This window comes from Octopus bimaculoides, chromosome 11 (genome assembly GCF_046866305.1).
Source record: "Octopus bimaculoides isolate indiv1 chromosome 11, ASM4686630v1, whole genome shotgun sequence".
NCBI classification, from domain to species: domain Eukaryota; kingdom Metazoa; phylum Mollusca; class Cephalopoda; order Octopoda; family Octopodidae; genus Octopus; species Octopus bimaculoides.
Window position 1 is genome coordinate 6,668,350 of NC_142938.1, and position 16,031 is coordinate 6,684,380.

Below are 16,031 nucleotides of genomic sequence, written 5' to 3' on the forward strand. Positions count from 1 at the left end.
GTGTTGGTGTGTGTATATATCATTTTAGAACTATTCTCTTTTTTTTTTTTTTGGTGTTTGACATGTTTTGCTCTTTTACTTTTTCCAGTGCAATTTAACGTTTTCTCGTACATCGTTACTGAGTCAGTCAATGAATGACTTGTACCGTTCTACAGACAGCCTTAATATTGTCGGTATGAGGTGAGTTGATTGTTTGAAACCTTTCATCTAACAACTATTCCCAGCTGTTTCCTAACAAAATACAAATTTCATTTGTAGCCGCAGTAGAATAAGGAATCATAAAAAATTTCCCTTGAACCACTACATAAAGAAAAGCCTACAATTTTTATTTGTATGATCTTGATAAGATCACCAGATAGTTTCTATTTAGAATTTTATTTGATACTGAAAACAAAGGTAAAATTACTCAGCTTTGAGTATAGACAGATGGTGGAACTTGAAGTAGATAAAGCTATAGATAATGTAGAATATTAACTTAAAACCCTTTTGGCAGGGAAAGTTGAAGGCTACCCATGGAACTCGAACTCATATCTTCTGTGAACATGACAGATGTTCTGCCATTATACCACAGCAATCCTTTTAAAAGCTTCATTCTTACCAGCAAGAATTGTATTTTGTTTATGCTATAAGAATGTTGAAACTTCAAGAGATATGAAATAAATCATTTTTATTATTGGAACTCAAAGTATAAAAAGCTACATCTGCTTACACCATTAAAAATGATTTATTTCAAATCTCTTGAAGTTTCTAAATTCCTGTGATGTAAATCGACTAATAGCATATCCTTATAATTTTAAGTGGAGAAATCTGTTGTAAAGGGACTATCTCACTGCAGGAGAGTCCCAACGAACAAAATATTTTGTTTTTCAAGGTAACATTTGTGTCAGTATGAATTTACTGGGAAATACCAGGGAAAAGGAAAATGAATTGCTGATAAGAGATTTTTAAAATATGCTTACTATAGAATTGTTATTGGTAACCTTTTTGTTTACTAGAATATATTTATTCAGTGTTATTGCTTAGAGATTTTGTAAATAAGACATTTTGTTACAAATATCCATCCTTATTGTCAACTGCTAATTAATTACCTCATTATTGTCATTATTCTTTATGAGAAGATTATGAACTACATCAAAGAGTAAATTTAAATTCTTTTGTATTTAATTGTTACTATACATTATCATATTTTTTATTATATAATTTAAACTTTATTCTTTCTTCTAAGGAGTTCTCAAATAGATTTAAAACAATTTCCTCACATATACTACAGATATTTTTACACTAAAAATAAACCCTTAGCTTTTGTTATTCATTTTTCTTCCTTATTCCTATTTCCTTCATTCAGTGGAGACTTTGATTTAGTTCATCGCCAAGAAATTGAAATGCTGGAAGAAAAACGGTGAGACTTTAGAGAATAGCTTTTTCTCTTCGTAAAGAGTTTTTGAAAGTATTTTTTATGCAAAAGAACAATTTCAGGAGCCCTTCTTAGATTTATCAAAAGTAATTTGTAAGCTGTTAAGTTATACTTTTGAAATTATTGGATTTAGAGATGTCAAGCTAATATGAAACATAAAGAAAAAAAAAATTTTTGCTCAAAAGTTTCCAGCATTTCTGACAAAGCATGAAATATCTGAAGCATTTTTTTGTCATAATAATTTGTGTTTGCTTTTAAAAATTTTACAATTTTTGTCAAATTTCTTTCCAGGCAAGAGATTGAAAATATGGAGGAGAAGCATCGACAGGCTGAGATGGATCGTCTGTGCAAGCAGGCAGAACTTGAAAAGGAGCTGCAAATCAAGAGATCTCAGCTGAACTCTCTCCAACTTGAAATGGAAAAAGCTCAAGATGAAACAAAAAAAGTAAGTCTTTAACAGTCATATAACAGCTAAGGACAAAGGTGTGGAGGTGCAATGGCCCAGTGGTTAGGGCAGCAGACTCGCGGTTAGGGGATCGTGGTTTCGATTCCCAGAGTGGACGTTGTGTGTGTTTATTGAGCGAAAACACCTAAAGCTCCACGAGGCTCCGACAGGGGGGGGGGGGGTGACCCCTGTTGTACTCTTTTGCCCCAACTTTCTCTCACTCAAGAAACAGGACGTAGTTCTCAGGGAGATTCAGCGTGACACATAGCGTGACAAGGCTGGCCCTTTAAAATACATTTTTGCCAGCTGGGTGGACTGGAAAACGTGAAATAAAGTGTCTTGCTCAAGGACACAACATGTTGCTGGGAATCGTGAGCCGAATGCCCTAACCACTAAGCCACTTGCCTTCACAATTGGAGTGATATTTTTCAAGAGAAGACCCCAACACTAAAAAAAAAACAAATAAAAACAGCTACAATTTTTCAGACAATCTCCAGTGTTTTGCTTGGTTTTATCTTCAGTTGTCGTGTGTAAACAGTACTAAACTGAATTAGAGATCAGAGATCAAAATGGTTGAAATATATTTTAAAAAATGGTAATCTCTAAACATGAAATTAATAACCAGAAAAATTGTATAATTTTATTAACAACAATTAATCCCAAACATTTAAAGATTTAATTAAAGTTAGTTAAAATGCTTCTTAAAATTATCAATTTACAGGTTCAGCTACAAGTTAGACAAGAACAAGCGAAATTAAAACGGAAAAGTCAGGAAATTGAGAAGCAGTTCAAAGATTATTTGGAAGAAAAAGAAAAATTCCAGTTGGAGAAAGAAATGGAAAGAATAAAAAGGCAAAAGGAAACGGTAAAAAGTTTTCATTTTTCTTGTGATAGAAGTATTTGTGCCAGTAAGATGTGATACATGGTATATATATATATAGATATAGATGACATGTAGTGAGTAGTGAAGTCCTTCATTACTGATGAAGTTGGATGGTTATCCTCATGGCATATGGTGTGTCTTGAGAATATTAAACTTGGCAGAGCTTATCTCTCTCTCCAGGTCTGAACACAAGTGATTTCTTTTAGAGAAAGAGAGAGAAAACGTGTGTAAATGACACAGAGAGTGTGAGAAAGAGCGAGAGAGAAAAATAGATTTAGATGCTGCTGGACACCTGTTCCTGTCCCTTTTCCCATTTTAGCCTCTCTGCACTTGGCTCTCTATGAAAGGGTGTTGTCTTGCCTGTTACTTGGTGACCCTACTAGTGCTGGGGCCACATAAAAAGTATCTAGTACACTCTGTAAAAATGGTGGACATTAAGAAGGACATCCATTATGGCCATATCACGTTGAGAGCACCGGTTCTTGTCCGATCACCGAAGTTAAGCAACGCAGAGCCCAGTGAGTACTTAGATGGGTGACCGCTTGGGAAACCTAGGTGCTGTAAGCATCACACACTTTTGTCCAACCCATGCTAGCATGGAAAGCGGACGTTAACCGATGATGATGATCCAACCATAGAAACTTCTTATAATATATATATATATATATATGCAAAGGTAAGATCTAAGGATCAAGGTGTAGGAAGTATGTGGCCTGGATTTTATCTACTCCGTTACCTAATTTGGGATTTCTATTCATATATATATATATATTTATATTTATAAAGTATATAAGACACCTATCTCTGTCACTATGTGCATTTCGTCTCTCACCAACTGGCATAAAGCCGCCCAACTTAATGCTACTATTCATTCCTAGATGAGGAGTTTCTATTTTGCAAGTGACCCTGTCAATGATGGTGCTACATAAAAAACTGTACTGGTGCTGGTGTCCTGTAAAATGGTTAACATTAGGAAGGGCATCCAGCTGTAGAAATCATGCCAAAACAGACAATGGAACCTAGTGCGATTCTCTGGCTTGCCAGCTCTTGTCAAACTGTCTAACCCATGCCAACATGGAAAAAGGATGTTAAATGATGATGAAGAGCTTCTTTCAGTTTCCACCTACGAAATTCACTCACAAGGCAATGGTCAGACCAAGGCTATAGTACAAAAATACTTACCCAGGGTGCCATGCAATAGGACTGAACCTGGAACGACGGTGGCTGAGAAGTGGATATGTTAACTACACAGCCATGCATGTACCTAGAATGATAACACAAAATCTATAATAATTCTAGGTTTTATATGATGCTAGTCAAAAGTTAAATACATGAAATATGTAACTTTTTTAATGTTGTTCTAGGAGGAAGAAATAGCTAAACGATTAGCTGAAAGATCGGCCAGCTGCTGCACTGAAGTGGAGAATGAATTGAAGAAACTGACACAGGAGGAAACGGTTCTGAGAAACAATCTTATGAAGACAAAGGAATTGTTAGAGAAAGTAAGAATAATTTATCTTCTATCATTTACTTGTTTCGGTTATTGAAATGTGATTACAAAATGAACTTTTTATATCTGCGCCTCGCAGTGTGGTCCTCCAACTAATCAAATTATGGCAAACTGTCCAGTTCATTAAGCGATGAACGAGGATATAATGTTTTTGCTTGTATACATTGGTGTAACTATTTTGTCATATAATTAAGTCTAATACCGCCTGACTGGCCTTCGTGCGGGTGACGCGTAAAAGCACCCACTACACTCTCTGAGTGGTTGGCGTTAGGAAGGGCATCCAGCTGTAGAAACTCTGCCAAATCAGATTGGAGCCTGGTGTTGCCATCCGGTTTCACCAGTCCTCAGTCAAATCGTCCAACCCATGCTAGCATGGAAAGCAGACGTTAAACGATGATGATGATGAATAGAAGGGGTGATAACTCTCTGAAAGGGACGTAAGTCTGGTAAATCTTACTAATTTGATCAAATTTATCTAATGATTATCCCGAAGGTTTTACTCAGTATAGGTGCAGTCCAACGACAGAAATGTGTTACAATAATTAAGTTCAGACTCAATCAAGGTATATTCTTTTTTTAAATAAAGTGTCATAACTATAAACCGATATAACTGTAATTTGTGTATGAGTAGATAAGAGTTAGAACAGATGTCAGCTGAGCCCTAGATGGATAACTAGAATCTCACCACCTGCTTCCGAACTGGTTTAAGCACAAGTAATTTATTTTGTAGGAAATTCACGATCTGGAGTTGAAGCAGGAAGCCAAACTGAATTTGGAGCAGCAGATTGAAGACATTGAGATGGAAAAATTGAATAAAGAAACAAAGCTAGAAGCCATGACGCAACAATATGATCAACAGAAGGCAGACTTAGAGTATCAAAAACAAAAGGTGAGTGCTATTTTACTTATCTAAGCCCTTTGTTCCTTATAGAGTATAGGTTATCAATGACTTTTCTCCCATTGTCATCGATGCTTTTTTTCTAGGTTGGAGTGGTTAGCCCAACACAAACCAGTTTTTACTTGTGGGAAGAGGAGGTCTATATTAGTCTGATCTCTATCCTTTGATCTGTCCAGCAGAAATATGGTAACAGAAACGTTAAGCAGACATGCTATGTTTTACACTTCTGCCTAGCTTTGGGATAAACTACTTCATACAAAAGATATTGCAGCTGCCAAAAATGGTGTGATATATTTGTAAAGTGACTATTATAAATTTTAGCCTTGCTAATTAGTAACGTATCTGAAACTGTCATCAACCTAAATTATTGACAATTAAGAATGGAAACAAACTTACCATTATTATTCTAATAGAAGTAATAATTCTTTCAAAGAAATTGAATTCCTTTCGACTGTTGGGCTTCACAGAGGCAAAGTGGCTGAGTTCCTTTTGAGCGTTGGGCCTCACAGAAATAATGACTAAGACCCTTGCCGTTATGCCATGCTTGAGAAGACCCATCAAACCGAGCAAAATTGCAGTCATGGCTGATACTGGTATCATGCAAATGGCACCCATGCCAGTGGCACATAAAAGTACCAATTACACTCTTGGAGTAGTTTGGCGTTAGGAGGGGCATCCAGCCGTAGAAAACCATGCCAAATCACACTGGAGTCTGGTGCAGCCTTCCAGTTTACCAACTCCAGTCAAACCGTCGAACCCATGCCAGCATGGACAACAGATGTTAAGCGATGATTACCACTTAAACTTGAAAATATATATATATATATATATCATCATCATCATCATCATCGTTTAACGTCCGCTTTCCATGCTAGCATGGGTTATATAAAATACATTATAGCAAGGTTTGAATCCAGGATTTTATGGTTACTTATTCCAATATATGTTTTTTCTTTTTTTTTTTTATATTTTTCTTCAAGATGAGACGAGAATTGGAAGGTGACAAAAGGATAATTGAAGGTTTGACCTATGAGCTTCAAGAGGCTGGGAAAAAATTCTCTGAATTTACTGTAGCACATGATGGATGGATTGAAAGTCAGGGAGAAGAAGTGAAGAAGAAATGGTACCAGATTGAAAATAAAGAGATCGAATTGATTCAAGAATATGAAAATTCTATGAAAGACTTTGAAATACAACATAAGAAGGACTTTGAGGATATTAATTTTGAGAAACAAGAAATAGAGGACGCTAAACAAGAACTTGAAAAACACCAGCAGCAAAAACAAGAAGAATATACTAAAGCAAAAAATGCTGAAGACAGAGAAAAGATCAATGTAGAAATTGAAGAATTGGAAGCTGCTGTGAAGGAGCTGCTTCTTCATGAGGAGGAACATATTAAGGGGGAAAAAAGTTATTTACAAAGATATAATGATAAGAAGGACCTGTTCACAAAGTCTTTTAATGAACAAAAAGACCAAATTGATCAGGAAAAGAATGCATTGAGGCAATCTGAGAAGTTTCGCATTGAAAAACAGGTTTATGAAAAATCCCTGATTTTGGAAGAACGGGAAAATTCGGTAAAGATGCAGGAAGAAATCTTGCAAGATATGGAGAAGAATCTAAAGATTTCTACTGAAAAATTGGTCAGTGAAATTAACGAACTTTCTGTAAAACAAGAACAGATGATGAAACAGTCAGAAGAACAAGATGGAAACCTTCAAGCATCTATAATAGAACTTAAGAAAAGACAAGACCAAGTAGAAAAGCAGGAAAGACTTGAACTCGAGAGAATTGCCAAAGAAAAGCGAAGGTAAATTAGATTTTTACATATTCTGTTGTCAATCTGATTTCCTAGAATTTTTGCAATAGGCACAGGTATGGCCATGTGGTTAAGAAGCTTGCATTGCAACCACATAGTTTTGGGTTCAATCCCACAGAATGGTCATAGTTTGAATGACTTTATTTATAAGTCTGCTTGATCAAAGATGGGCTGTGACTGCTGAGGACATGCGTAGGCTTGTAAGAAATGAAGCCAGTATGCTCTGTATGCACCATCACTTGACAACTGATGTTGGTGTGTTTATGTCCCTGTAACTTAGCAGTTCAGTAAAAGAAACTAATAGAATAAGTATTAGGCTTACAAAGAATAAGTCCTGTTGTCAATTACTTCGATTAAAACCCTTTAAGGTGGTGCCCCAGCATGGCCACAGTCAAATGACTGAGACAAATAAAAGAATAGGTTGTTAAGTGTGCTAGAGTAAACTATGTGACTTTGTATAATAAATATTATGTTGTACGAATTCATGGAATTTAAATAAAGCAAATTGGCCCAGAAAACCATTAAAAAGTTACAACATGGAACTGAATGGACATCAAATAGAACTGAAAATATCCAATCAATTACCAATGTAAATGGAATCTGTCTTATTTTGTAGTCTTGTCTTGCAAGTTACTCGGTGACCCTTCCGGTGCTGGTACCACGTAAAAAGCATCCAGTCCACACTGTAAAGCGGTTGGCATTTGGAAGGGTATCCACCTGTAAAACCATGCCAAAACTGACCTCGCCTTTGCTGGTACCATGTAAAACGCACTCAATCCACTCTGTAAGGTGGTTGGTATCTGGAAGAGCATCCAGCCATAAAAACCAGACTCGGAAGTCTGGTGCAGTCTTCTGCCTGGCCAGCTCTTGTCAAACCGTCCAACCCATGCCAGCATGGAAAGCAGATGTTAAATGATGAATGATGATGTTGCTTACTTTATGTCATTGTATTTTTACACTCTTCATATAATTGTTTTTTCCTCATCAACATTATTAAGATGTTTATTTTGTTATTTTTCTTATAGACTTCTTGCTCTTTTGGAACAGTCCAGTCCAACAAAACAAAAAATAAAGAATGGTAAGTGAATTAATTATAAAATAATTTTCGTTGTGATATTTTGCAATGAACCATTAGAAATTATCTGGCAGCTGACATTTTGAATTGAAACAGAATAAATAAAATTAAATTTTGATAACTTGCGAAGTATTAAACTGACTGTGCCATCAATATGTATTATAAATTAACTGATTTTTTAAAAATCACGACAGACATATCCTATTTTTTCTATGTATGTGTAGAAAATTCAGTTTTAACATTTTAGACCAGGGGTCAGAAAACTTTTAATTTCATGGATCCCTTCATTCTCAGGCTGTTTGGTCATGTTGCTCAATTTTCCAATATTAGACTCTGCTTACTGTTTGTTCCGATGTTTATCACAAACCAAGATTTTAAAAATTAATGACTTCACTCAAAGAAGCTGATTACATATTTATTATAAGCAAAGAGAATATTAATTATTGCTATCTTGTAAAGTGGTTTATGTCTATTCCTATAATTTCTTTTAACAGGTTCACCTTCATTTTCTATTGAATACAATGGAGAAATTCACGAAGTGCCTAAAAGAGTCTCTTCATCCAAGCAGAGACAAAATTCTATTGAAGAAAATACTTCAAATGTGAGTTGACTGTTTTATTTAGCAAACTTCCCAAACCCAAACAGATTCAGAATTACCTTTATTTTATTCAGTTGGCATGATAGGAAGGGCGTCCAGCTGTAAAAACCATGCCAAAACAGACCTCACCAGTGCTGGTGCCATGTGAAAAGCACCCAGTCCACTCTGTAATGTGGTTGGCATTAGGAAAGACAACCATACCAAAACAGCCAGTGGAGCTTGGTGCAGTTCTTTGACTTGCCATAGTATTCTCCATTGATGGTGTAGCCCTTCTGAAGACAGTCAATAAACACAATGCTTTTTGCATCCCAAAAAACTGAGGCCATCACCTTCCTTGTAGATGAAATGACCTTGGTCTCCTTTGGAACAGGTGAGAAGGGGTGTTTCTGCTACATGGATTGTTTCTTTGTAGCCAACACTCATCCTGGGTTAGGAGACATTCAAGGAAACCAGCTGGATCTGCCTCATACAATGTCAGATTTTCCTGTGATGTGATCAGCCAGGTGTGCTTTTGATCAGGTGTCAGAAAATGTGGCACCCACCAAGCAGAAGCTTTTGCAATGCCAAGGCCATTGTGCAGAATATTCTCAACTCTCTCATGGGGTATGCTAATAGCATTAGCTATTTAGTTTGTAGTCAGTCGCCTGTCATCCATCACCATGTGGTGAACACGATCAATATTTTCCTCTGTGGTGGCTGTTGCAGGATGTCAAGACACTGGGTCATCTCCATTTTTCCTCTCCTAAATTCAGCTGCCCACTTTTGCACTGTTAATAAAGCTGGAGCATCATCCCCTAATGTAGCAACCTTGTCAGTATGAATGTCATTGGGAGCTAAACCCTTTTTCGGCAGATACTTGATAACACCAAGATGCCAAATTTTGTCCATTTCCAAGAGAAGTCACTACCAGTTACTTTTGAATTCTTCTTTGAACAGTCAGGTGTCAGTTGAGCTGGAAAGAAACAATGCAGTTATTAATAAGAATGGTTGGAATTAATGCCTGCAAGATTTCACAGCTCTAGTATCTCCCCTTCATAGTCAGCCTATGAACTTTTCACACCTCCCTCGTACCAGTTAAAGTATGGAAGGTTTATTTCATGAAGTTTAATTCTGAGAAACTCAGTGCTGTTTCCCTTGAAGCACTTTCACGGGTTTCTTTTTTTTTTTTTTTCCTTTCTTGCTTTCTTTCTCTCTTTATTTTTTTTTTGTTAATGGAAACGTGCAACAAGTCAAGTCATACGAGAGATAACGATTGATTATTTTACTATTGTTAATAGAAGTGCTACAATGAGTCAGTATGAATATATCACATTTACACAAGGTCATCACTGATAAAATTTAATAGATTAGCTAAGGTCATGATAAATGTGTATTAGGGTGAATAGGAACAATGAAATAACAATATGTGAGTTCAGAGCTAGAAGTTCATGACCTATATGTAGTAATGTGGCACATGGGCATATATACACTTGCCATGTGTCATTTTGCACATATACAAGGTGTGCACGCACTATTTCTGGTATAACACATATATCATTCTACATTTGTTCAGGTTGGTTGGGTTACTTTCTGGATTAGTTACACTTCGTTTTTTTTATCAATTTAAAAAAAAAATTTCTTTTTATGATTTTCAACTCCATTCAAAGTTCGTAATTCATTGTAATATGAAGTATGAAGTGATTCCTCAGAGCAAGAAACACAGAAGGTACACATGTTTATCATCTTCATCATAAACAGCATCATCCAAATTCACTCATAATGGATTGGTTGGCTCAATGTGGAACTGAACCCAAACCATGTGGTTGTTAAACAAGTTTCCTAACCACCCAACTGTATTTATATGTAATAAATGTTTCATTGCTGAAAGTGAGGTTAATAGTGAAAAAAAAAATTATTGATTTCTACCATAAATTAGAATTATTTATTGAAATGTTCTCTCAAAATGCATCTACTAAAAGAATTATTTGCTTATAAAAGAGATTTTAAAATTGTAGATTATCATTGTTTTATAGTTGCCTGTCAACTCAGGTCAAGCAAACTTATGATAGATAAAAGGCCTTCCAAACATGACCAGTCATCTCGTTAGAGCCGTGTAAGATTAATGTCTTTTTCCTAATTAGGGTAGTAGTGATTTGAGGGAGAAACATACAATTTTATCCCAGCAGTGAGAACTAAACAAAGCCAGGTTTTGTCCCTGTGTGAGATAAAACACGTCATGTAAAACCACACGTTTTATCTCATGCAGGGATAAAACTTGTTTTTTTTTTTTGTTTTTGTTTTGTTTTGTTTCAGTTATTAAATTGCAGTCGTGCAATCACCTTGGCCTTAGTCAAACAAATCAACCCTGGTGCTTAGTTTTTCAAATCTGGTGTTTATTCTATAAGTCTCTTTTGCTAAACTGCTAAGCTATGAGAACATAAACACACAAACAAATAGATTTTCAAGTGGTGGTGAAGAACAATAACAAAGACACATACATACATTCCCTGTAACTTAGCGGTTCAGCAAAAGATACTTGGCCAAAATCTTGATACAGATGATGTAAGAGGAGAGAACTCTTGAAGAGTTGGAGGCCTGTAGCAGGCAGGATGGTGGGGTTAGTCTCTGCCAGGTGGTTAAGATGATAACCATAGACAAAATCTATAGGAATAGACTCTTGACTCTCAATTCAAAGCCTGCTTGACTCTTGATTCAAACAGTGGTTGCACATGGTTGCAAAGTGAGCTTCTTAACCACACTGCCTCCTTCAATTTTTAAGCTATAAGATGTGATTTCAGGGAGATTTGGTTGCTATTTCTAGTAGGTCAAACGACCATGAAGAGGCTCCCTTTTTGACTTATGTTTAAATGGCTTCTTGTATATGTATGGTCAGTGTGAAATTGGTATGCTTTGAAAGCACAATTAGTTGTGGAATTTCTAATTTACACTGACTGGTAAGTTTGTGGTTTGTTAGAGAAATAGTCACTTTGCTATTGTGCCAACAATTCTAAATTGAATTTCTCTACTTGAAGCTGTCCCTCCAAGAAATCAAGCAACAATACAAGATTGCTGAGTCACAACTTGAAGAGAAAATTCGAATATTTGAAGAGGAGCGAGATGCTGAACTGGAAAGAATTGAATATGAAAAGTACAAGCTTCAGGAACTTGAAAACCAAGAGAGGTTAGGCAAGCATTTCACCCCTTTTATTGTTTCAAAAAAATAGGTTGTAACCCTCATTTCTAACATAGCAAACTGTTGTTATTGAGTAGCCCCAGTCAGTTGTACTGAGCAGGGGCTACTCAATGAGGGTAACTTTAAAGTAACCTTTAAGAACAACCATACACTTGGTTGAGGGGTCTTGTTGTACAAATACTTAGTGACCTCAACAGGGCTGGGCCCACAAAAAAAAGCACCCAGTACACTCTGTGAATGAAGTGGTTGGTGTTAGGAAGGACATCCAACTGTAGAAACCATGCAAACGTAGACATTGGACCTCAGTGTAGTACTCTGGATTATCAGTTCCTGTCAAACCATCTAACCCATGCCAGTGTGGAGAATAGATGATGATGATGATGATGGTGGTGGTGGCAGTGACTGCAGTGGCTGCTGCTGCTGTTACAAAAGGAATGACACATTGGTTAAATAGTCTCAGATATATCACGTCTGAATAAATATTAGAATAACCATAGCTGGAATGGCTTTGCCTATAGGTCTGTTCAATCAGAGCTCACCCCTGAGGTTACACAAGAACAATAACTCAATTGTACTCAACCTAGCTTTACAATTCACAATGTGCAACAAGTGTCATCGTCCCAGCCAATGCATCTTTGTAATAAATATAATAGATCTGTTTAATATACATGTGCGTCTTTTATGCCATCAAAAACAGCAAAAGTTCTCAATGGGAACAATACTGCCCCTAAGGGGGCATTGGGTATACCAAAGGAGGCATTAGGCTTTAGGGGTAGTGAGGTGAGGCATTGACGTAACATAATTAACATCCTAAATGTTACCTATAGTAGTAATTATATTATACATGATTAAACTAGTAATGGTTATCAAAATATAATGAGATCTCATTAGGTAGAGGCAATTCGTTAACTTGCAACGAATATAGTAAATTTACAACTTTTGTCTTCATTAATTTTTTATCATTTCACTATTAAAAGCTTACACAATCCATTTTTAGAGCAAAATTTATAAATTATCATCTCTGTTAAGTTAGTTTCATCATGATACCTTATTCGCCACTTGGGTGGGCGCTAGGCATAACAACTACTCAAAAAGGGTGAGGCTGCAAAAACTAATGAAGAACCAGTGCATTTGTAGTAACGATCCAACTTGAAAAATAGGTGTGATATTTATAAAAAAAAAAAAAAAGAAAAGAAACAAAATACAGGAAAAAAAAAACAGATTTCAACGTGATATTTAAAATACATATTTTAACCGTATTCTTTGATTTCTAGGATTAACAGCCTTGTTGAACAGGAGGTACGACGAAGACTTTTTGAAGAAAAAGTTCAGAGAGAAAAACAACGTCGTATTGAGAAGGAACAAGAGAAGAAAGAGAGAGATGAAGAGATTTCTCGCTTGAAAGTGATGCATAGCCGTGAGCTGAGACAATTGAAGGCCAAATATGAACGAAGGTGAGTTCACAAGGAAGCCACATTACTCTGTATTTCTGGAAAGTTTCATGAGGAATCATATTGCTGTTTTAGCTGTATCAGTCTCTTCACATTTATTTATGAATCATCTTCATCGTCATTTTAATGTCCACTGTTCCGTGCTTGCATGGGTCAGAGTTTATTGAGGCAGATTTTCTATGGCTGGGTGCCCTTCCTATCACCAACCCTCACTTGCTGCCAGCCAAGGTAATATTTGCCCATGGCCACACATGTTCTTGCAGAATATTGGAAATGAATGATGCTTGTCCATCGTTATCCTCTTTCTCTTTGACTTTCAAAGAATTATCCACATCAGTTCTGGATTCATTATTAAAAGGAAGCTTGTTCTTGTAAAATATTATATTTAACCAAATCATTTTGTTCATAATTAAATGTTATTTCTTTGTTTTTGCAGTGAAGGTTTGCATTCTTCAGTTATTCCAACCAAATCGAATCCTTATGCAACTGTGATGGTAAGACCATATTTTTTATTGTTGATGTCTTTAGAAACGTCAAGAAAATTCTCTTTTGGAATGGTGAAACTCGAAGCAGATCAAGCAAGGGTTTTTAACCCCATATTTACATACTGTTAGATATTATTTTATTCTTTTACTTGTTTCAGTCATTTGACTGCGGCCATGCTGGAGCACCACCTTAAAGAGTTTTAGTTGAAGAAATCGACCACAGGACTTATTCTTTGTAAGCCTAGTACTGCTTCTTTCAGCTTCTATTGCTGAACCACTAAGTTGTAGGGACATAAACACACCAGCATTGGTTGTCAAGCAATGGCAGGGGGACAAGCACACACACACACACACACACACACACACACACACACACAACAGGCTTCTTTCAGTTTCTGTCTACCAAATTCATTTATATGGCTTTAGTCAGCCCAAGGCTATAATAGAAGACACTTGCCCAAGGTGCAGTGGGACTGCACCTTGTGGTTGGGAAGCAAGCTTGTTACCACATAGCCACACCTAGCTTTTTCTGCTTTGAGTCTCATCATTCCAAAAAAGAATTATTCTTTCTTGGGTTTATGTAAATTTTGCATTCTGGTTGATAAAATCAATTTTTTTTGTTTTCATGTAAACATGAAATCTCAGATTTATAAAGAAAGGGAATATAAAATATTATTACGTCTCCAGATCTGCTACTACATTAAATTCTTTGGTTCACTAATTCTCACTAATATTGTCTTACTAGCTATAATTTCATAGGATTTGTTATGTGGTCAATAAGGGAAGCAGCAGGATTCTACAGGATGTCCGCAAGGTCTGGGTACATGGAGTAAATAAAATCATAACATAAACAATTAAATATAAGAAATAATAATTTCTTAAAGTATGTTTTAATCCCCATGTGGGTACATGGAGTACATAAAATCATAACATAAACGATTGAATATAAGAAATAATAATTTCTTAAAGTATGTGTTACTCCCCCATGTACCCAGACTTTGTGGACACCCTGTATACACAGCTCTATTTACTAAACTTAGCGTTTGTGTGTAAACTCAGAGTGCTCCGAGAAGTTCTCAGACAAATTGAAGCAAGATCTCTTCCATGCTCAAATAAATCTGCAGAAATGGTAAAATGTCAAACTAAAACATCAAAAAATTTTTTAAAACGTGAGACTGCTGATTATATGAAAAATAATTAAGCGGAAGAGATAGGGCAATGAAAATGACACAGTGACCCAGAAAGTGTTAACCGCTGATCAAATTTTACTCTGTATAAAACACCATCAGGGAATGTACCAGTCTTAATTTTCTATCCCTATTATCTCCAAAACCAAGAATGACATCATCATCATCATCATTGTCATCATCATTATCATATTATATGTCAACATTAAAAGGCATTTTTAAATGAATGTTAATATTGACATAGTCTCATTATCTTAACATCACACATTATTTATGTTCTTTAAGTATTTTTATCACCCTCAAAAATATCCTCTTTACAATTATGATCAAGTATTTACCTTTTTTATATATATATATATATATATATATATATATATATATGTACCAAGAAAAAAGGAGGCAGTCAGAATTTTGGATAAAAAAAAAAAACTTTTTTAATTAATTCAGGTGATGTTTTTTACTCTATGAAAAAATATCTATGATTTTTAATTTCAAAATTTTAATATTTATATTTTCTAAAATTTTAGCATTATTTTAATATAGCATTGGCAAATTGAAGCCAATACTTCAATTGTTGAATAAACGTTTTGGTAAATTTGGAGCACAGCACAACCCTTGACCTATTTTAATATGCTTGGTGTTACATTTTTATTCATCTCTTCATAACAAATATTCAATGGTTTTCTGAATCAATCATTATGTTCATGCTTCTTTGTTATAAATATTAGGTCAACTGGTATAGTTTTCTGAAATTCTTTTCTGGTTTCATGGGAGTTTTTTCATTGCGGTTCTGCAATCTATTGAAGCATTAGTACAGTATCTTTCAGCATACAGCAAAGCATTGTATATATCCATTTACCCTGAAGTATCTATTATATGCTATAAGTCTACTGCGCATTGTAAGGCAGCCTATGGTACGATTGTTAAAGTATTGTCGTTTGTGTTCTGACTTTTATGTTCTGCAGCTGAATTCTACTAAGACCAGTTTTGCTTTTTAATCTCATGGGTTGATAACAAAATTTCCATAAAGCTATACCAATCACTGGACTGAACATCACTACATGGTACCAAACATCCTGTTTTGTCCTTCCAGA

The 16,031-nt window shown here is 35.6% G+C and overlaps 1 protein-coding gene and 1 non-coding gene across 2 annotated transcripts in view; both read left to right on the forward strand.

Moving 5' to 3' along the window:
• The first annotated feature begins 71 nt into the window (after nucleotides 1-71).
• Nucleotides 72-16,031, forward strand: part of LOC149133167 (uncharacterized) — a 37,170-nt gene continuing 21,210 nt past the window's right edge. The window contains exons 1-12 of the mRNA XM_089359328.1: nucleotides 72-180; nucleotides 1,346-1,399; nucleotides 1,706-1,859; nucleotides 2,581-2,724; nucleotides 4,107-4,244; nucleotides 4,983-5,141; nucleotides 6,131-6,960; nucleotides 7,995-8,047; nucleotides 8,539-8,645; nucleotides 11,654-11,802; nucleotides 13,089-13,268; nucleotides 13,702-13,759. Of these exons, the coding sequence (XP_089215454.1) occupies nucleotides 131-180; nucleotides 1,346-1,399; nucleotides 1,706-1,859; nucleotides 2,581-2,724; nucleotides 4,107-4,244; nucleotides 4,983-5,141; nucleotides 6,131-6,960; nucleotides 7,995-8,047; nucleotides 8,539-8,645; nucleotides 11,654-11,802; nucleotides 13,089-13,268; nucleotides 13,702-13,759 (2,076 nt within the window). The 5' untranslated portion in view covers nucleotides 72-130. The remainder of the gene's footprint in view (nucleotides 181-1,345; nucleotides 1,400-1,705; nucleotides 1,860-2,580; nucleotides 2,725-4,106; nucleotides 4,245-4,982; nucleotides 5,142-6,130; nucleotides 6,961-7,994; nucleotides 8,048-8,538; nucleotides 8,646-11,653; nucleotides 11,803-13,088; nucleotides 13,269-13,701; nucleotides 13,760-16,031) is intronic.
• Nucleotides 3,191-3,309, forward strand: LOC128249138 (5S ribosomal RNA). Its single transcript, XR_008265259.1, has one exon. It is a non-coding gene; the product is annotated as a 5S ribosomal RNA (ribosomal RNA).